Source organism: Nothobranchius furzeri, chromosome 11 (assembly GCF_043380555.1).
Source record: "Nothobranchius furzeri strain GRZ-AD chromosome 11, NfurGRZ-RIMD1, whole genome shotgun sequence".
Classification (NCBI taxonomy): domain Eukaryota; kingdom Metazoa; phylum Chordata; class Actinopteri; order Cyprinodontiformes; family Nothobranchiidae; genus Nothobranchius; species Nothobranchius furzeri.
In genome coordinates, this window is record NC_091751.1 from 63,978,361 (window position 1) to 63,997,481 (window position 19,121).

Sequence of the window (19,121 nt, forward strand, 5' to 3'; positions counted from 1 at the left end):
CTATAAATTCATACACCAACTTGCTTGGTCTATGTTTAATCAAAAGATTATAATATTTATTTTTAAAGATTTAATTTAATAGCAAAGATTATTTGTTAATTCAGAAGATCTAAAGATCTTTGCCTGTTCAGTGATCAATGTACACCCACTCTGTGTTTATTTCAAGAAAGAGTCAAGTTTAAGAAGGTTAAGAAATTTATTACAAAACAATTATAAAACATGACAATTTATAAAAGACTTTGATATTAAAAAGACTTTGGTATTAAAAAAGCAACCCTGTGTTTGGATGAATCTAATATGAAGTGTTTGTTTGCGGGTGAATCATGGACGTAATTTTGGGGAGGGACAGGGGGGACATGTCCCCCCCACTTTTTCCAAAGTCAAGTTTTGACCCCTGCAATTTTTATCATCCAAAAACTATTACGCTATATTAAATTGGCACTGGTTGAGCTCTAGGACCAAGCGGAAAACAACCGTTTGTGTTGAAGCCTGTTTCCCATTAGAGCATACTGTCAAGACCCCCCCCCCCCCCCCCGTGTCCCCCCCACTTCTAAAGTGAAAATTACATCCTTGGGGTGAATGCAATGTCTCAGAACGTGTCTGGCGCAGGTGTGTTCTCTGGAGGGCCCTCGGTTGACGCTGTAGCGTAATGTTTTATTGACGTTACAACTCGCAGGTGCAGTCAGAGATCAGGGTCAGCCAGTGTGGTCACAGGGTGGCATTCAACCTTCCCCCTGTGGTAGGCGAGTCACCAACGTCAGGTCTAGAGGTCACTAGCACCAGCTGTAGGAGTAGGGTCAGTGATGTTGTCAGCCCCCCCCCTTCGGCAGGTGGCATCCCCACCGCAAGGTACTGGGCTTCAGCTGGAGTCTCGGCGCCACCATCAACTCCCCCTTCGGCAGGTGGTGTTCCCACTCCAGTGTGCGGAGTCTCAGGTGCAGTGCCACTGCAAACTCCCCTAGGTTAATGTTGGTTTATGCTTGACGCATCCGCGAGGTTGCGTAATTTTAACAACCACGCCCCTCCACAGCGCCTCCGCACTGCCCAAAATTTCCGCACCGCGCTCCTAGGAAATTTTCTAACCATGCGGACGGTCGGACGCGGAAAAACAAGGCGGACTGGCAAGAACTAGTATGGCAGAGGTTCGTAAATACAGACATTTGTATGATTCAGCTCTCAAAGATCATCGCAATCAACACGTTGTTAATAATTCTTGGAGAGAAATAGCTCGCACTGTCGGAAAAGACGAGGACGCTGTTAAAACATGCTGGAATGACATGTTGTAAACAACAGTAATTTTTACTTCTACTTGCATGCCGTAGAGCTCTATGCTGCCCCCTACAGTTTGGGAGAATATTAGCTCACCGCAGAGACAAGCCGCATGAACCATAAACGCTGCAAGTTGTGAAGCGCGTTCCATCCGCGAGCCGCATCACCAAGCGGAAAGTGAATGCGTCAAGCATAAACCAAGCTTTAGGTGGTTTTCCCACCCCCGAGTGAAGCAATCTTGCTGCAGAGACGACACAGACTCTGTGGGTGTCACTGACCTTGGAGGCTGTGGATCGACTGGTCACTCTGACAGCGCCGTTGTAGTTAACAACACCTAGAGAGGGAATGACACGAACACGAAAGAGAGCCCATAGCTCAGGAACGGAGTCAAGCTTGACAGGAGAAGGCAGATGAGCTGTCGGATCAGAAAGGTACAGGATCATCCTGCTAATATCAGAGTCCTGGGACTGAAGACTGACAAGGTTGTTTTCAGAAAAGACAGGAAGAACAGACTCAAAACCATCGGACGGTCGAGAGGTGGACGCGTTAACGGCCTGAGCTCAAGTCACGACACACACACGGGGTGGGTTTGACCGAGAAGACACACTGTCAGGGAGCCACAAGGGGTTAAAGGACCATGGGGTACCAACAGCTGCACCTTGTTTGGCAAGAGAGTCTGCAATCAGATCCTTATCAGTTCCGGGTACACGAGAAAGACCTTTGACTTCACGCCAATAGATCTGCATGTCATGTGATGTCGCTAGGGTTATCACAAGCCATGAAGAGGTCTTGATGTTTAACGGGCTTCCGGTTAGAGGTTAAGAACCCGTTAATTTTCCAAGAAGGTAAGGGAGGTGGTGGAGGACCTAAACTTGGAGATGGCCACAGAAAAGGAACGCTCAGAAAGATAGGAGGAGAACCACTCCAGAGCAGTTCCTGATAGAACTGCCCAGTCTCTCAGCCTCTCCAGTAGCAGGTGATGGTCCACAGTGTCAAAAGCTGCAGTCAGGTCCAGCAGGACCAGAACAGAACAGTCCCCTGCATCATTAAGTCAGAAGGTCATTAGAGACCCTAAGAAGAACTGTTTCAGTAGAATGAGCTCTACGAAAACCTGACTGGAAGCAATCATAGATGTTATGTTCATCAAGAGCTGCTGTGAGTTGTTTAGCCACAACCTTTTCTAAGATCTTGGAGATGAACGGAAGTTTAGAGATGGGTCTGAAGCTGCTATGGAGAGAGGGGTCAAGACTCGGTTTTTTAAGAAGCGGGTGGATTACAGCGTTCTTAAAGTAAGCAGGGACCTGATCAGAGACCAGAGAAGCATTAATTATAGAGAGCACGCTGGGACCGATGGACTGAAAAGCACTTTTAAACAAAGATGAGGGTAAGATGTCAAGGGGGCATGCAGAGGTCTTCATAGAGTTAACTAGTTTGGTTAACTCTGGCAAAGAAACAGGAGCAAAGCTATCTAGGATGATGGGCCTGGTTGGAGTCGGGAGAGGCAGTGATAAGGCTGAAGGAGAGATGCTAGATCTAACCTTATTGACTTTGTCCACAAAGAAAGACAGAAAGTTCTCACAGTCTGCAGCAGAGTGGATGAAGGCTGTAGGAGAGGCAGGAGACACGATGCTGCTGATGGTGTTAAACAGCACCTTGGGGTTCCCTTTGCTCTGGGACATCAGGTTGGAAAAATAGGAAACCCTTGCATCTCTGACTGCAGAGTTAAAGGATGTCAGAAGATCTTTTAGGTGCAGCAGATGGACGTGGAGATGGGTTTTCTTCCACAAACGCTCAGTTTTTCTGCATTGGCGCTTCAGGCTGTCATGAAACCAGGGAGTAGGGTTCACTGCAGGAACTGATCTGGTTCTGACAGGACAGATGTTGTCCAGAATGGAGAGGCAGTGATCGTTAGACTGAGCAGTTAAGGAATCTGGGTCGTTATCAGAAGAACACGGTGGATCAAAAGCAGCAGAAAAATTTCTAGCTGTGCTCTCATTAAGAAAACGAGAACTAACCATATGGCGAGCAGGAGGTGGGGACGCAGAAACTGACAAGTTAAAGAAAATGCAATGGTGATCAGAAGTAAAAACAAGGTCCAGAGTGCGCCCCCTGGTGTGTGTGGGGCCAGAAACATGATGGGTAAAGCTGAAGGAGTCCATAAGGCTGGAGAAATTCATGGAAAAGTGATGGGAGGGATCATCAACGTGGATGTTAAAGTCACCAATAATCACCAGTCTGGACAGCTTCACAGTGGAGGATAGAAAGTTACTAAACTCCTGAAGGAAAGAACTGGTTGGACCAGGTGGACGATGGACCACAGCACAGTAGAACGGGTCCTTACGCCCGACTTTAATCAGCTGCAGTTCAAAGGAAGCAAAGTGACCAGAGGTTGTAGAGCTACGTGGAAGATGGTCTCTGAAAACAACAGCAAGGCCTCCCCCACGACCAGAACCCCGGGGCTGGCTAAGAAAAGAATTACCACTCGGGCAGAGTTCAACCAGACCAGAATATCGTGGGCGATCGTGAACAAACGGAAGGACAAAAGAGTCTGGCGATCATAGGAGATGGTAGCAGGGACACTACTGATGAGGATCGCAGACAGGAGCAAGGTGGAAAAGAGGAGGTTAGTGGAGAAAAGTTTGAAAAAGTGGCCGGTGACTGCGGCTAAGCCAAGCACAGGCGCCATCTTGTTACCGACCGGAAGCGGAAAGAAGGTCACTGGCCGATGTTGTGTTTCAATGACGATGATTTTCTGTCCACCAATGTAGCTGGAAAAATGTTTAACTGCCCACATGGTGGAAAGCAAAGCTTTTCACAGTCAAGAGTATTTAAACTCAGGACCGGACAAGAGCTTACTAGCATATGCTACGACACGCCTGTCACAGTCATATACTTGATAAAGACCGACACTGAAGCAGTTAGATGAGAACATGACCTCAAGGTGGAACTCTTTGTCACAATCTGGAAGCGCCAGGCACGGAGCTGAGCATAATGCGACCTTCAGGTCGTACATGGCCTGTCGTTGCTGCTCAGTCTGAGGATGTGCCTTTCGAGTAGACTGAGCCATGCACGCGTGGCCTGTTGCTGCATGTCATTCCCTCTTTGGGTGTTGTTAACTACAACGGCGCCGCCAGGGTGACCAGTCTGTCCAATACCTCCAAGGTCAATGACACCCACAGAGTCTGTGTCGTCTCTGCAGCAGGATTATTTCACCCAGGGGTGGGAAACCCACCTGCCCTAGGGGAGGGAGGTTGACAGTTGCAGTGGCACTGCACCTGAAGCCTGATTCATGCTTCCCCATCTGAGTCAGTGCGGAGACACGCACCGTCCTTGCGGGCCTGCCGGAGAGCTCCGCAAGGACGGACGGAGTCGAGCTCTCTTTTCTAAACATCCGTCAGTCGAGACGGACAACGCAAGCTTGTGATTGGTCAGGACGCCGCTGTTGTCTACACCGCTGCCATTGCGCCCTCAAAAGCATAAACAGAGCCGAGGATAACTAGCGGCAGACACGGAAAAGCTTCAAGAATACATCGCGACTTAACTCTAAAACATGAACGTTTAATTCCCCCGTGACTGGAGGAGTGAAAAGATACGCAGCAGGCATTTTATTTGTGGACGAAAATGACAGGAAACGTGGGTTTAGAGGTGGTGAGCGCATGAAGAGGTGGAGGAGGATGAGAGACAAATTTGTCTGTGTTAAAAAGTGTCTTATATACAAAAAAAAAAACACAATATAAACACACTATCTTGGACCGGATACATGACAGGATACCACAGAACAGCGCTACGCCCTCTGTTGTCCTGCCGGGCAATTGCTTTGCAACACTCCCCAGGAGATGGAGAAGTATGAGGGCAAAACGCTTCCGTCAATCCGTGCGCGTCTGTCCCTTGCGGAGCTGACGGAGAAGCATGAATCAGGCTTGAGACTCCATCCGGTACTCCGCAGCGGTCAGGCCGGGCAGCCTGACCGATGCGGCGGCTAGCTTCTGCGCGAGCTGACCGCTCGTGTAGCTCTCGGACTCTGAGACAGATCTGACCGTGGGGGAAACCGGAGTACCCGGAGGAAACCCACGCATGCATGGGGAGAACACGCAACTCCACGCAGAAAGGCCGCAGCCGAGTTTCAAACCTGCAACTTTCATGCTGCGAGGCGACAGTGCTAACAACTGTGCCACCATGCAGCCATTGATGCCCGAATGTTGTTCCTAACATCAGACACTGGTCCTCCGTGTAGGTATCAACCATATAGATCAGGAGAGGGGCAGTTTCAGGAGTTCTGGTCTGCTTCTGGTCCAGCTGCTTCTTTAGGTGTTGCTATGATCATCCATTAAGAGGTCTGTTTATAGGTTCATCATCCATTTTTGTCTGACGTTCCCTAATCCCAGCCTCTAATCCCATTCCAGCAGCTGTTTTCCTGGTTGAGACTGCAGATGTTCTGTGGCAGTGAGTGAATCCTCACACAATTCCTTCACTCGTAGTCATATAGACAGCATGATGGTTTGTGTGATCCGCACGGTTTCACTTACACCTCTTTAATGATCAGGCTGTTTTTATTGTTTTTATCAGCTGATAGCAGTTAAAATTATGGTAAAAAAAACTTATCTGTTTTTGATAACTTAATGCCCAGGAAGAGCATCTTCTCTAGACATTAAATATAACCCAAATGTTTTATTATGAGCAGATCTGATGAAGGTGTAGACAAGCAGTCTGCAAAGTGAAACTTGTTTAGAGTCCAAACTCTTACTAAAGCTTTTGAAAAGAAAAAATGGTTGAATTTTGAGAAATATCCACAGCAGGGGAGCGAGACCTCTGAAAAATGTATATTTTCTCTGAATTCATAGAATAATGTGAGGATTCTGGGAAAAGTTGGGATTCTGAGATTAAAACGTAAATCTATCTAATCATAATTCTGGCAGTTTTTGTGTCCTTCTGCTGTGGAAAGTTGTGCAACATGAAGATACTGAGAAGATGCTTAAAACCTGTATTTTTATTCCATCCATAAATAAAATCATGAGCTATTTTTTAATCCAAATTTGATCCAAAGGGCCATCGTTGGTTCCAGACCCGTTCTAGAACATTCCTCTAATCTTAAAGTCATCATCAGTTTCTTCCTTTTAACAAATATTTATTTGTTCAAATATTTAATATTTATAACTGGAATATTTGTTCCTCCCTCTCCCACTGCAGTTAGTCCTGTCCTGCAACCCTGTTTTTGCAGCTTAGTGAAGCCAACCATCACTAACCTGGGGGTGGTTTTGGACCCAGAGATGCGGATGGACTCCCACATTAGCCAGGTGGTTAGATCCTGCTTTTTCCAGCTTCGCCAGCTACCAAAGATGAAGTCCATCCTGAAAGACGTGTCATATTTTCTCCCCAAGCCGGACCTGACCACAGATATACTGCAGCTCGGTGAGTTGGTAGATAGTGCTTGATGTTAGAAGTCAGCCATCAGATAAACTCGCTCTTTTTTTTTAGGGTGAGGCTTATATTGCAGTACGCACGAGTCAGTAATTTCCAGTAAGTATTTTAAAGCCATATACTTAATTAGTTCTTTGTATGAAATAAATAAAAATAATAATACAATGTTTTTGAGCAGTGTAAGCCAAAGTGATGTGATCCAAGCGGTACATAGTTTCAAAAGTAAAAAGTCCTTAGATTTTCATGGGATAGATATGTCTCTCATCAAGGAGGTTATCCATTGCATTGCTGAACCTTTTACTTATATTTGTAATAAATCCTTTTCAAGTGGCACAGTCCCTGAACAAATGAAAATAGCCAGAGTTATTCCTATTTATAAAAGTGGTGATAAATTATTAGCTTGTAAATACAGACCTATCTCTTTACTGCCACAGTTTTCAAAGATACTTGAGAAACTTTTTGTAATTAGATTTGAAGCATTTACCAACAAGTTTGATCTTTTAAATGACCATCAGTATGGGTTTAGGAAGAATCGTTCAACCTCATTAGCAGTTATGGATTTGGTAGAGCAGATTGCAACAGCAGTGGATCAAAAACTTCATGTAGTGGCTGTCTTGATTGACTTGAGTAAGGCATTTGATACAATTGATCACACATACCTGCTCAAGAAATGTGAATACTATGGTCTTCGTGGTAAAACCAATCAATGGCTTGAAAGTTATTTAAGCAGTAGATTTCATTATGTAAATGTTAATGATATAGATTCACAGCTTGAAAGAGTAATATGTGGTGTACCGCAAGGCTCGGTGCTAGGACCGAAATTATTCAACCTATACCTGAACGACATCTTTTCTGTTTCGTCTTGGTTAAATTTTATTATGTTTGCAGATGATACAAATTTCATTTGTATGGGAAAAGATATGAGTAAATTATTACAAGAGGTTGAAAACGAATTGAGTTCAATTAAAAAATGGTTTGATTACAACAAGCTATCACTAAATGAAAATAAAACCAAATTTATGATATTTTCAGGGAACAGGGACAATGACGGTGCTAAGCTGTATTTAAATGGAGTCCCAATTGAACAAGTACATGAAACTAAATTCCTAGGTGTGATTATTGATAGTAAACTCAGTTGGAAACCACATATCGAATATATCAAACAGCAAGTGTCTAAATCTATTGCTATACTTTATAAAACTAGTGATGTACTAAATAAAAAAGCCTTGTTTTTAATTTATAGCTCTTTAGTTATGCCTTATTTGTCTTACTGTGCAGAGGTTTGGGGAAATGCAGGTAAAACGTGTGTTGAGACTGTATTTAAATTACAAAAAAAGGCGATTAGAATAGTTAATAAATTGGGATACCTGGAACCAACCCATAATCTATTTAGTCAAACTAAAACGCTAAAATTAGGAGATATTATTAAAGTAAAAATCTTAGAGATTCTTCATAAAGTAGTTAATAATAATATCCCAAATTGCATAAAAGTTTATTTCAAACCAAGAGATGATCATTATAATCTCAGAGGTGTATTTATGTTTGAATGTGTAAAAGCCAGAACTAATGTGAAATCAAGATGTGTTTCCGTTGTTGGTGTGAAATTGTGGAATGAGTTAGATGATGATTTGAAGAAATGTACTTCTTTACTAAAGTTTAAAGCAGGTGTAAAGTGTCACAAATTTACAGGGTATGAAAAGTATGTATAGACATTAATGAATTTTCATTGTGGATATTTATATTGGGGAAAATAAAAGAAATGTATATTGGTTATGTATCTTAGGTGGAAAATAGGGTAGGCTAAAATAAGCATTGCTTCTGTCTATTCCTTTTTTGGTTTAAATTCAAGTTGTTAATATTGTTTTGTTTGAAAAGAAAAATTTTATGTTAATGCTATAAACCAAAATAAAGACCGAAAGAAGAAAGAAGAATTTTTCCTCTAGGTGATCCAGAGAGGCTTGACCTTTGGGTGAGCAACCAAAGAAGAGAGTGCTGGACTCCCAATTCATTCTCCCGCTTGTGCAGTGAACACTTTGAGAGTCATCACTTCACCACGGACTCCAGGGTACAAACACATTACTTCATATTTTGGTTGAGATTTAAAAAATTGAAGCAGTAGCTGTATAACATACCGACGTTACATTGCTGTGTAACTAGAAGAAAATCTTCCCCACCCTTGAATTGTCTGTGACTAGGGCTGTTTAGATGGGAAACAATCATGTTATTAATTTCCATCTAATTCTATGGTTAATTACTCAGAGAAACAATTTAATTTTTGGACAGTCTTTAATGTGTAACTTAATGTATTGGGATGAATGACAAATATTCATGTTAAACTAAAACGTTAGGCATTTAGGGGGGAAAAAACTAAATAATAAACATTATACAGATGTCAAATAAATCAAACTGTAATTAAACTATATATTTTCAAAGTCTCGGTTCTGGATAAAATCCAACAACATTGGCTCTATAAATAACAAACACTACACATGCCTTTTACACACACACACACACACACACACACACACACACACACACACACACACACACACACACACACACACACATGCAAGCACATTCACTCACACACACATGCAAGCACATTCACTCACACACAGTGCTCTGGTGTACCAGTGTGTTCTTCAGAAGCTGACCTTGTCTGATGTGTGTATATGTGAATCTCTTTTTTTTAATTAAGTAATTATGTTTTTTTATTTTAGGGGAGAGTTTGCCTGAAGGACACAGCCGTACCTACAATCTTCTCGTCCTTTAAGGTCAAAAAACCTGTTCCAAGAAGGGAAGAACAGGTAAGTAGGAATGACAAGGTAAGTTTTGAGAAGGTTGCAGATGTAGATGCAGGTGTACACAGTCCCATAAAAGTTGGTGTTGATCTGAGCAATACATTGATGTGTGGAGTCACCTCGAGGTCTTTGTTACTCAAAATGTAACACATGATGCCATTCCTCTGCAGGCAGTTGAGTGTTTTACTGCTCATTCTGGTCACAGTGTTCAACACCAGAATGACTCAGACTCTGGTCAGTTTAACGCTGTGCCATTACAGCCAAATAGCATCCTGAGTGACCATTGCTATCAGATCACAGAGTCTCCCAAAACGCTTAAAAGGAGAGTTCTGTCGGCAAATGAAAAGGTAAGCGTAGTTCAGAAAAAGCTTAGATTGCAATCCTGGAAGACAAGGAGACTGAAGGCAAGAATTTCTTCTTTGAAAAGTGTCACCAAAATTCTTCAGAAGAAAGTAATCATGTCCATGTGCTTGTAAAGATGGCTTCAGCGTGGTACTGCAAAATTAGATTAAATCATGTAGCACAGCAGGAGGCGGACCGGATAAAAGAAGGCAAAACTGTCCGCAAGAAGCTCACAAATTAATCCATTTTTATGGAGATTAGAGAAAAGCTGTCCTCATCATATCTTTTAGTCTGTCTGTACATTTTGTTATGTGCTTGTCAGAAGTTGTGACCATGAACATTTTTCTGATATTTGCAGACAGAACATAACATATGAAGAGACATCCTTTTAAATGTTACTTATGGGCCATTCCCATCTGTACCGGGTCGGCCCGGGCCGGGTAGCGTAGGTTGATTACAAATCTGGGTGGCCTGGCATTTTTCCGGGCCAACCAAGGCTCATTCTCAGCCCTCTTCTCGAGGGGGTCTGCTTCAGGCCGACCAGGGCCAACACACCCACTGCTGACAGCAAATTCACACCTTCCATTAGAGCAAGGCTCTGATTGGTGGGTAGAATCAGCCCACATGGGCTTAAGACAAGGATATGTGGAATCAACCGGGCCAGGCTGGGGCCGACTGGGGCTACCCGGCCCGGGCCGACCCGGTACAGATGGGAATGGCCCATTAGAGCCTGCATGAACGGGGCTTAAGTATACACTGACGAAGCTCTTTATCCTTGAAGTTTGACCCCAACATACAGGATGCTACACTAAGTTGTAAATGGACTTTTAAACAGTCAGGCACGGTTTCATTTACTGTTACATCTATGTTACTATCTATCCCTTAGAGTCTGCATGAACGGGACCTAAGGTGATATTCTAACATTTATGTAAGTGAACACTTGATAAAGTTCAGAGTAAAAGTTACAACATGCAAAATGCATATGCAACCTTCTCAGTTTTCTGAAATATATTTGATGACAAATTTCTTGATAGGTTGATGTTACATTGAAGAAAAACATAAAATATCTTAAAACTAAAATCATTTTGATATGTTATTGCACAGATAAGCTGTATTGTTGAATCCCAGCAGTATGGGGGTTTTGGTTTGTTTGTTCTATTTTGTTCCTAGCAGGTATTCATTTTCTCTCTGCGGTGGAGTTCCTGCCAGTTCACCCCCAGTTTCAGCTGCTGAACATCATCAGCTTATCTGAAAGTAAGATTTAAAAGACCCTATCATCTTTGGTGATCTCACGCCTACACAACATCCTTTTTTCTATTGGTGAAATTAATTTAAGCTGATCTTTTACCTGCTGACCTCTAACTTTATTCCTGTTCCTAATTACAAAGAAACACCTGTGCAGAGGAGGTGTTTTGAAGGTGACAGTTTCTGCTTATCAAGCAACAATTGACAGCTACAATAAAGCCTGATTCATGCTTCTCTGTCAGCTCCAACAGGGAGAGACACGCACGCACGGACGGACACGTTAAGCTCTCATACTTCTCCGTCTCCTGGGGAGTGTTGCAAAGCAATTCCCGGACCAGACAGCAGAGGGCAGAGAGCTGTTCTGTGGTATCCTGTCATGTATCGGTCCAAAATAGTGTGATGATATTGTGTTTTTTGTACATAACCGACTTTTTAACAGACAAATTTGTCTCATTCTCCTACACCTCTTCACGGGCTCGCCACCTCTAAACCCATGATTCCTGTCATTTCCGTCTACAAATAAAACGCTTGCTGTGCATCGTTTCACTCCTCCAGTCACGGGGAATAAACACGTTCATGTTTTTAGAGTTTTTTTGCGAGGTGTTCTTCAAGTTTCTCCGTGTCTGTTGCTAGTTATCCTCGGCTCTTTGTTTTTGAGTGCGCAATGGCGGCGCTGTAGACGACAACGGCATCCTGACCATTCACAAGCTTGCGCTGTCCGTCTCGTTAAACAGATGTTTAAAAAAGTGGGCTCGACTCCGTGCGTACTTGCGTGCCTGCTGGGGCCCTACGCAAGGACGGATAATGGAGTTGCGTGTCTCCGCACTGACGCAGGAGAAGCGTGAATCAGGCTTAAGATCAACCCTCCTATATTCATGAAACCAAAGAAGTCCAATTGCCTTCTTTAAAAATCCTTTTGATCTCATAATGAACAACTGTTTTATTTGATTCTAATTTGAATGATTCTGCTTCAGGTGGAAATGCTGTGTGATTCCTGTGCCATGTGGCCCATGACCTCTGTCAGCCCGGTTCTGGATGTGGCATAGCTGAGTTCTCTGTAGCACGGTTTTCTGGTGCTTGTGGCGGTTCCAGAGTGCACCTGATCCAGTCTAACACTTCACATCCCAGCACACGCACGAACACATGCTTGTCGATGTTTGTTGTTCATGTTTGTGGTTCATGCTTTACATGTTTATAGTTGTTCATCCCACGTTTTCTTGATGACTCTTAGAAATGTTTCTTCACAGGTGCAGCTGCTGGTTGCTGTTTTTTATGTTGGTTTCCTAGTTGTATTAATTTTTCCTCTTATTTACTTGTTTATCCTCTATCAGCAGTCTTTATTCCAGATTGGTTCAGCATTTACATGCTGATGTGGCGATACATAACCCAAACCAATATTACTCAAGGGGAACCTCGTACACATTAAGGCTCCTCTTGATAGAGCAAATCTGTTCAGCACATTCTGACAGACAGACCACCATTCTTCTGTCATGTTGCTGTACAGGACATTTTTAGAGTTTATCTTTTCTTCATTTAAAGAGCAATACTTTCACATAATCATTTTCCCACACTTTCTGTATAACTGTATTTTATTGTTTTTCAATAAAGAATGACAAATTATTTAAGTTTGGTTTTTGTTGCACACAAATATAGATCTGTAAGAAATATCTACAAAGCTAATGTTTGCATAACAAGTATGATTGGGTTTTGAAACACAGCACTCTGTTTATTTTAGTAAGATTTTTAAACCAAGTAAAGTTAGTAAAGAACACATTTCTATTGTCTGCTAAGAAACTGTTGGGATTTAAAATGTTCCTGTTGTACAAATAACTTGTAAATGATTATTCCTCACTTTTTTGTCTTAACCAAAGAAATTCCAGTAATTGAGCAAAAACATTTATTTTTAACACTACATTTTATAAAACAGGGCGCAAAGTGTCGGCACATGTATGTATGTATGTCGATGGTCCGCCCCAACCAAACCAGGAGACACAGACGTCAGGGAGGCCAAGGTTGTCTCCGACGGTCTCTGCAGCTCTCTGGGCACCACGCCTCACGTAGCTGTCTCCAATGATCCAAATGGCTATGGAGAAAAAATAACAGGTTTGTCATAATTGTTTAAAGTACAAAACCATACATGAAGTGGTCAAGACAGGTATTTGGAACTTACACTTGCTGCTTTGTGTAGCTGATGTTGGAGACACAGGCTGCCATGGTGACCTTTAAACAGATCTAAGAAGAAAATGTAATAAAAGAATGAAACGTAAAAACTCCCAGACCTCATGTCATATTTACTAATCAGCTATGGCTGATTTATTGTTTGGATCACAGTGAGTTACACTAATTCTAATATATTTTTTTTTCTATTACACATACATACTTTTTAACTGTTATTTTCACATGACTGTTATCAGGCTCTCTTGTTCTGGTTCTCATGATAATTCCGTGTCTTCCAGTAAGTTATCTTGTGCTTACTTCATCTGTATAATGTCTGTTTACTTTTGAATTGTACTGAGTCCAGAATAAAGGCTAGTTGGCTGTACAAGATACAAACAAGTATTACGTTTTGGAAATATATGAAATGTATTTAGACTGCTAATTTAGCTCGAATACTAATAACTGCCGTATTTTCCAGACTATAACTCGCACTATTTTACATAATCTGGCTGGTCCTGCTACTTATACTCCGGAGCGACTTATATAACAAAATATGTAGGCTACACCGCGCTGCTGCGGGCCGACTCCGACCCGAGACGCGAGGTTGTTCATTCTGTTATGGTTACCAGTGCTTGTCTTGCAATATGAAATGCTTGGTCTCAGATTTTGTAAGAAAAATAATAAAATGTCCCCACAAAATATGACTTAAATATATTTTCTCTTCTTCATTATACATTTAATGGCTGGTGCGACTCAGGGGCGATAGCCCGGAAAACACGGTACTGAAAACTTGCTCAAAGCAAAAAGTTTTCATTACGGAAATAAATTATAAACTTACCGATTTAATACTTTTTTAATCCAGGTACTTTTCACGAACAGGCGCCGAAAACCACCTAAACTCCGTGTGAGGTTCAGGTCGATGGGTGTTAGTTCCGGTTGGGTTGAAGCTAGGTGGCTACATCCGTTAGCTCGGCTCCCACCTCCGCTTTAGCTTTGGGTTAGCCAGGGTTAGCTTCAGGTTAGCTCGTAGCTAGTTCGCCTGGGTGTCGTCACTCGATCCCAGCCTTACAGCCCCACCCTCAGCTCCTCCTCTCTTCCCTTTTATGGAATTGTCTGGGCTGGACGGAACCTGTGACACAGTCAAAATGGCGGTGGTGGCCACCTCCCATTATAGACAAAAACGTGTTATTGGAGCCTATGGAATCGTTTTGTCCAGTATGTTTTTTTAACAAGTTTTATTTAACCAATGAAGCTTACAGGCTTACAAAAGAATCAATATTTACAGTTGAATTCTGAGCATGACAAAAAAAAAGCAGGTGTACAAACAGATACAATCATATTAACCTAGCTCAATATCAACCTGCAGCAATAACCAAAATATATATATATATATATATATATATATATATATATATATATATATATATATATATATATATATATATATATATATTACATCAAACAACATTAGGGGTAAAGGAAACATTCACCAAATTGTTATAGAGCCAAATGGCTTTCTTGGAACTACATAATTTAAGAGAATCCATAAAGGATGCAAGTTCTTTCAAAAAAACAATAAAGATCGGTTTGATGTTGCCAAATTTACATTTGTGTATCAAGAATTTGGCAAAAATAATCAAATTATTGACAGTGAATTGCTGTATTTTATTTTCCAAAATAATACCATACTTGACGTCAGAAAAAGATAACGAGCGTATAATGAAATTATTATGTGTTAACCACGAGTGAAAACTATCCCAGAAAAATTTGGTGAAGATGCATGTGAAGAATAAATGTATCTCAGTTTCTATATTAGAAGTGCAAAAGGCACAATCGTTCTCTCCAATATTAAATTTAGACTGCAAGAAATCTTTACAAGGATAAATACTGTTTTTAGTTTTAAAATGAACTTTCTTGGCTTTAGGAGGGATTGGGAATTTGTCCAGTTTCGTTTTGTCCAGTATGTACGGGTTGTGCTTGGTCATTTTTGAGCCAAGCTACTTGCCGTAACTTTACCGTCAACTATTAGTTGGTGTCGTGAATTTTATTCCAGCAGCAGAGGTCATAACAAACCACCAGGTACGATAATATGTCTTCATAAAAAATATCTATGTTACCTATAGAGTACAGCGTAATCTACTGTCACAGTATGTGGTCAGAAGTTATTCCTACGAGTGAAGATATTAACAAATACAAGCCTTCATAGCTTATCCCTTGTTTTCGTTAACGCCATGCTAGCTGCACGCTAACTGAGAAAACACCGTCAGCTGTATTAGACGTGACTCTTATCTATATTTGAGGCAGGGATTTTTACTAGTGAAAATTTTATTTTTATCCATGAATACATTTTGTTTCATGTTTTATTAAGCCTGATGGGTGGATTAGCTTTGCAGCTTGTTGCCATTTTTCTCGCTCTTAAACTAGATGAACACTGCTCTGATGATTTATTGTCCATCATCAGTCACCTGAGCTTTTTCAGTAACGGCTAATCGCATCTGTGCCAACCGGGGCTGGTTGTGTCTACCTGTGTGAAACACCTGTGTAACCTGAAGGAGAAAAGTTGGTCTAGACATTTACAGTTACATGTAATAATTATAAAAGTTTATGTGAAAACAAGAAATGGCCAGATCATTTAAAACTATTTTAATCGTCATAATATATATTTAATGTATTTGTTTTTGTATATGTATGTATTTTATTTTATTTTAGTGTCACTCATTAAAGGGACTCTAAGGAAGTTTGACAGCCAAAACATGTATAGAAATAATACATTTCTTCTTCATACATTCTCCTGCAATGCCCTGGTACTGTAGAATGAGCCCTGGCATTTTTACTGTGATTGCCTGTTTTTCTGTAAAGTCACAGAAAAAGAGAGATGCTCGGGTCGAGCAGGCTGCTTCATGCGCGTTCACGCTCAGGCATAGCCCGGAGCATTTGCTATCAGTAGCTTTAGCAGCAGAGAGAGAGGCAGTGCCAACTCAGCGACTTTGTCGCTGTTCCTAACGCCTAGTGATAAACCTAGCTACATTTCTGAGGACCCTTAGCTACTTTCTGTAGAACGATTTTCTAGATATTTCCTGCAAATTAGCAACAAAATAGCCATTTTCGCTCCGAACCATTCTTTGGATTTATGTTGTTCAAGCTGTCATCAGTAACGCGGTACAAAAGTAATTAATTACTGTAATGCATTGCTCTTTGCTGTAATGTGGTAGTGTAAGGCATTACAGGGAAAGAAAATGGTAACATTTACTCGGTACAATTGTCAGTAATGCGGTAATTACAACGCATTTTTAAACCCAGAATCAAGATGTGGGTTTCTTAAAAACTAAAATTGCGGAAAGCTCAAAATAAAGATCCGGTATCTACATATATGACGTCATTTATGGACTCCGCTTTGCAGGCATTCTATGAGGAGAGAGGACGCAGCGGTAATGGCTCAAATACTCCAGCTGCGTCCTGCGCGCGGCCGCTGTTATAGTCACAAAATCGCTCCACCAAAACAAAATAATTCACTTGCGATCGTTCATATCAGCCCATATTCTCTGTACTTTTCTGACCTGCTTTGCCTCAGCTGAGTTCATAATCTGTGCCCCGGTGGTTTCAACTCATTGCTGCTGGAGCGCAGCACATATGAAGCTTTTTTTTTGCATTCAGTAGATCCCTTTGGCTGATTGGTTAGAAAGCAGGAAATCTAGGAAACAGTTTTTCTGGAAGACGGAGAAAACATGCAGCATGAAGGAAGGTTAGAGAGAGAAAGAGCAGGAAATTATACAAATAAAATCAAGAAAACAAAACAAAGTGCTTAAAAAGAAAATATAAGTAGGTAGATTTATCCCCAATACACATTTTTACCAGTGAAAAGCAATAATATATAAGCATTTAATATTTATACATGTGACAGAATCAGATCATCCCAGAAGTCAGTCCCACATCCAGGGCCGTATCAAGGCATTTGGGGACCAAGGCAAAATAGGCTTGGAGCCCCCACCACCTCACATCCTTCTCAGGTAATATAAGATGGCAGCGTGCTGAGAGTACAGATTGTTGTTGCTTTTATTTAATCAAGAACTGTTATTATATCTGACTGGTTTTAACAGCAATCCTAGCTCAGACACCACATCACCTTCCTCTGGATGTGTCTTGAGTTCACTGAGCATCACATGACCTAATTCATATTGAAGTTGTTTTGGTAAAAGTAACTTAAAGTAATGCAAAAGTAGTGTAATGCCTTACATTTTAAAATCAGTAATATTATAATGTAATCAATTACATTAAAATGAGAGTAACAAGTAATAAATAATGCATTACAGTTTTGAAGTTACTTGCCCAACACTGATCATCAAGGATATACATATTACAGATACATTGAATGTTACTGGCATGTAGCTCACCATGTAAGATGTCTGACTCTCATGTAGAAGACCTGGGTTCGATTCCGGGTGTGAACAAAGTTTATTTGGAGTTTCTTTTTTACATTAATTGTATATTTTTTTACAATAAGACGCCCAAATTTTTATTTGAGACTCGTCGAAAGGCATTGAATTCACAGATAAAAAAGATGTGGGTTCAACTTTCATTTTGGAACAATTTTCCAAGCAAGGGAAGGGAATGATCTGAGCATGCAGGATGTCTGACCCATCATAAACCTTTGTCGGCTGTGCTGAAGAGAAAGGTACAGAACCAAATTATTTAATTAATTAGCTGTGTGTTCTCCTGTCCTCTGTCCTCCGGGCCACACACACACGGCCGACGAGAAAGTGCAGCTGCAGAGACAGAGGCACATTATTTTTATTAATTTGCTGTGTTCTTCTGTCCGCCGGGCCACACACACACACGGGACTGTCTCAGCTGTTATTTTCGTTAAGGAGTGTGCACGTACAGCGTGCGCGCCTCATGCACGAGCCTACTATTGAAGCTGCCGTTACGCATTTGGCCTGAGGGGGCAATCGCGAGCATAAAAATTCAAAAGTCCGAAAAGTCCCTTTAATTTTTCCTGACGATTTCTCCGATTATGTTGACTTGGATCTAATTTCCCCAGATAGATTCATCATAATAATGTTGAACTGACTGAATTTAACCCACTTAGGTTGCTGTCTTTTGGGATCTAATTACATTAAGTAAATATGCTCCTTAATCCACCTCATTACAAAAGACAAGCAACATGTGTTTCTGTATTAAAGACGCGTTTAATGTACTTAATTGGAATCTTGATTCAAGTATAGTCACAACAGACACACTATTTTAGAAGAATGGGTAATATTACTGATATTGTTGTATGTTGTGGGGGAAAAAACATGATTGTTGTCAGGATCTGAGGCAGTATCAAATTAATTTAGCTTATTGTTGCTGTTTAAACAGAAATAATTCATAAGGGGAATTAAAATATCAATATTAAAGTGAGTTAATGTGATGAACCAGAACCCTCTGTCTTTTAGTATGGGAGGTGATCACGGCCACAGCAAGCTGTCCATGCCTGACTGGCGGCAGTGGAAGGTGGAAGGAACACCGCTGGAGTTCACCCAGAAGAGGCTGGCAGCCAGAGGCCTGAAGGACCCGTGGGCACGGTCAGGATCTGTGCTGATGTTTGTTTAGGTATTTCTTTGTAGCTGGGGTTATCTCTGACACTTCTGCCTTCTCTCTTTCTGTGTGCAGCAATGAGGCATGGAGATACACCGGAGGCTTCGCCCGGGCTGTGACTCTATCAGATGTTCTGCTGAGAGGGTTTAAGTGGGGCTTTGCAGCTTTTACTGTAGCGCTGGCTATAGAGTACACCATGTTTCCACCAAAGAAGGGGGGGCACTAATCCACAAACAACCCCTAACGGTCTGAATATATTATGTATTTTCCTTCTTAATTAAATGTTTGGATCACCACATGGCTTTCTTTGTC

General features: G+C 41.5%; 1 protein-coding gene and 1 long non-coding RNA gene across 4 annotated transcripts; both read left to right on the forward strand.

Annotated features, from left to right (window-relative positions):
• Nucleotides 1-549: 549 nt before the first annotated feature.
• Nucleotides 550-12,695, forward strand: LOC139073172 (uncharacterized). 2 transcript variants are annotated; one of them, XR_011521916.1, is made up of 3 exons: nt 550-8,752; nt 9,408-11,084; nt 12,050-12,695. It is a non-coding gene; the product is annotated as an uncharacterized lncRNA (long non-coding RNA). The 2 variants fall into 2 exon arrangements; XR_011521915.1 differs by having other exon boundaries at nt 9,408-12,695.
• A 2,510-nt stretch (nt 12,696-15,205) lies between these two features.
• ndufb3 (NADH:ubiquinone oxidoreductase subunit B3) lies at nt 15,206-19,105 on the forward strand. Of its 2 annotated transcripts, XM_054752382.2 has the most exons (4): nt 15,276-15,311; nt 17,134-17,239; nt 18,668-18,796; nt 18,885-19,105. In XM_054752382.2, the coding sequence occupies exons 3-4, from the start codon at nt 18,669-18,671 to the stop codon at nt 19,033-19,035; spliced, it is 279 nt and encodes a 92-aa protein (XP_054608357.1). In that variant the 5' UTR covers nt 15,276-15,311; nt 17,134-17,239; nt 18,668; the 3' UTR covers nt 19,036-19,105. The 2 variants fall into 2 exon arrangements, with proteins under 2 accessions (XP_015812937.1, XP_054608357.1); XM_015957451.3 differs by lacking the exon at nt 17,134-17,239 and having other exon boundaries at nt 15,206-15,311.
• Nucleotides 19,106-19,121: the final 16 nt, after the last annotated feature.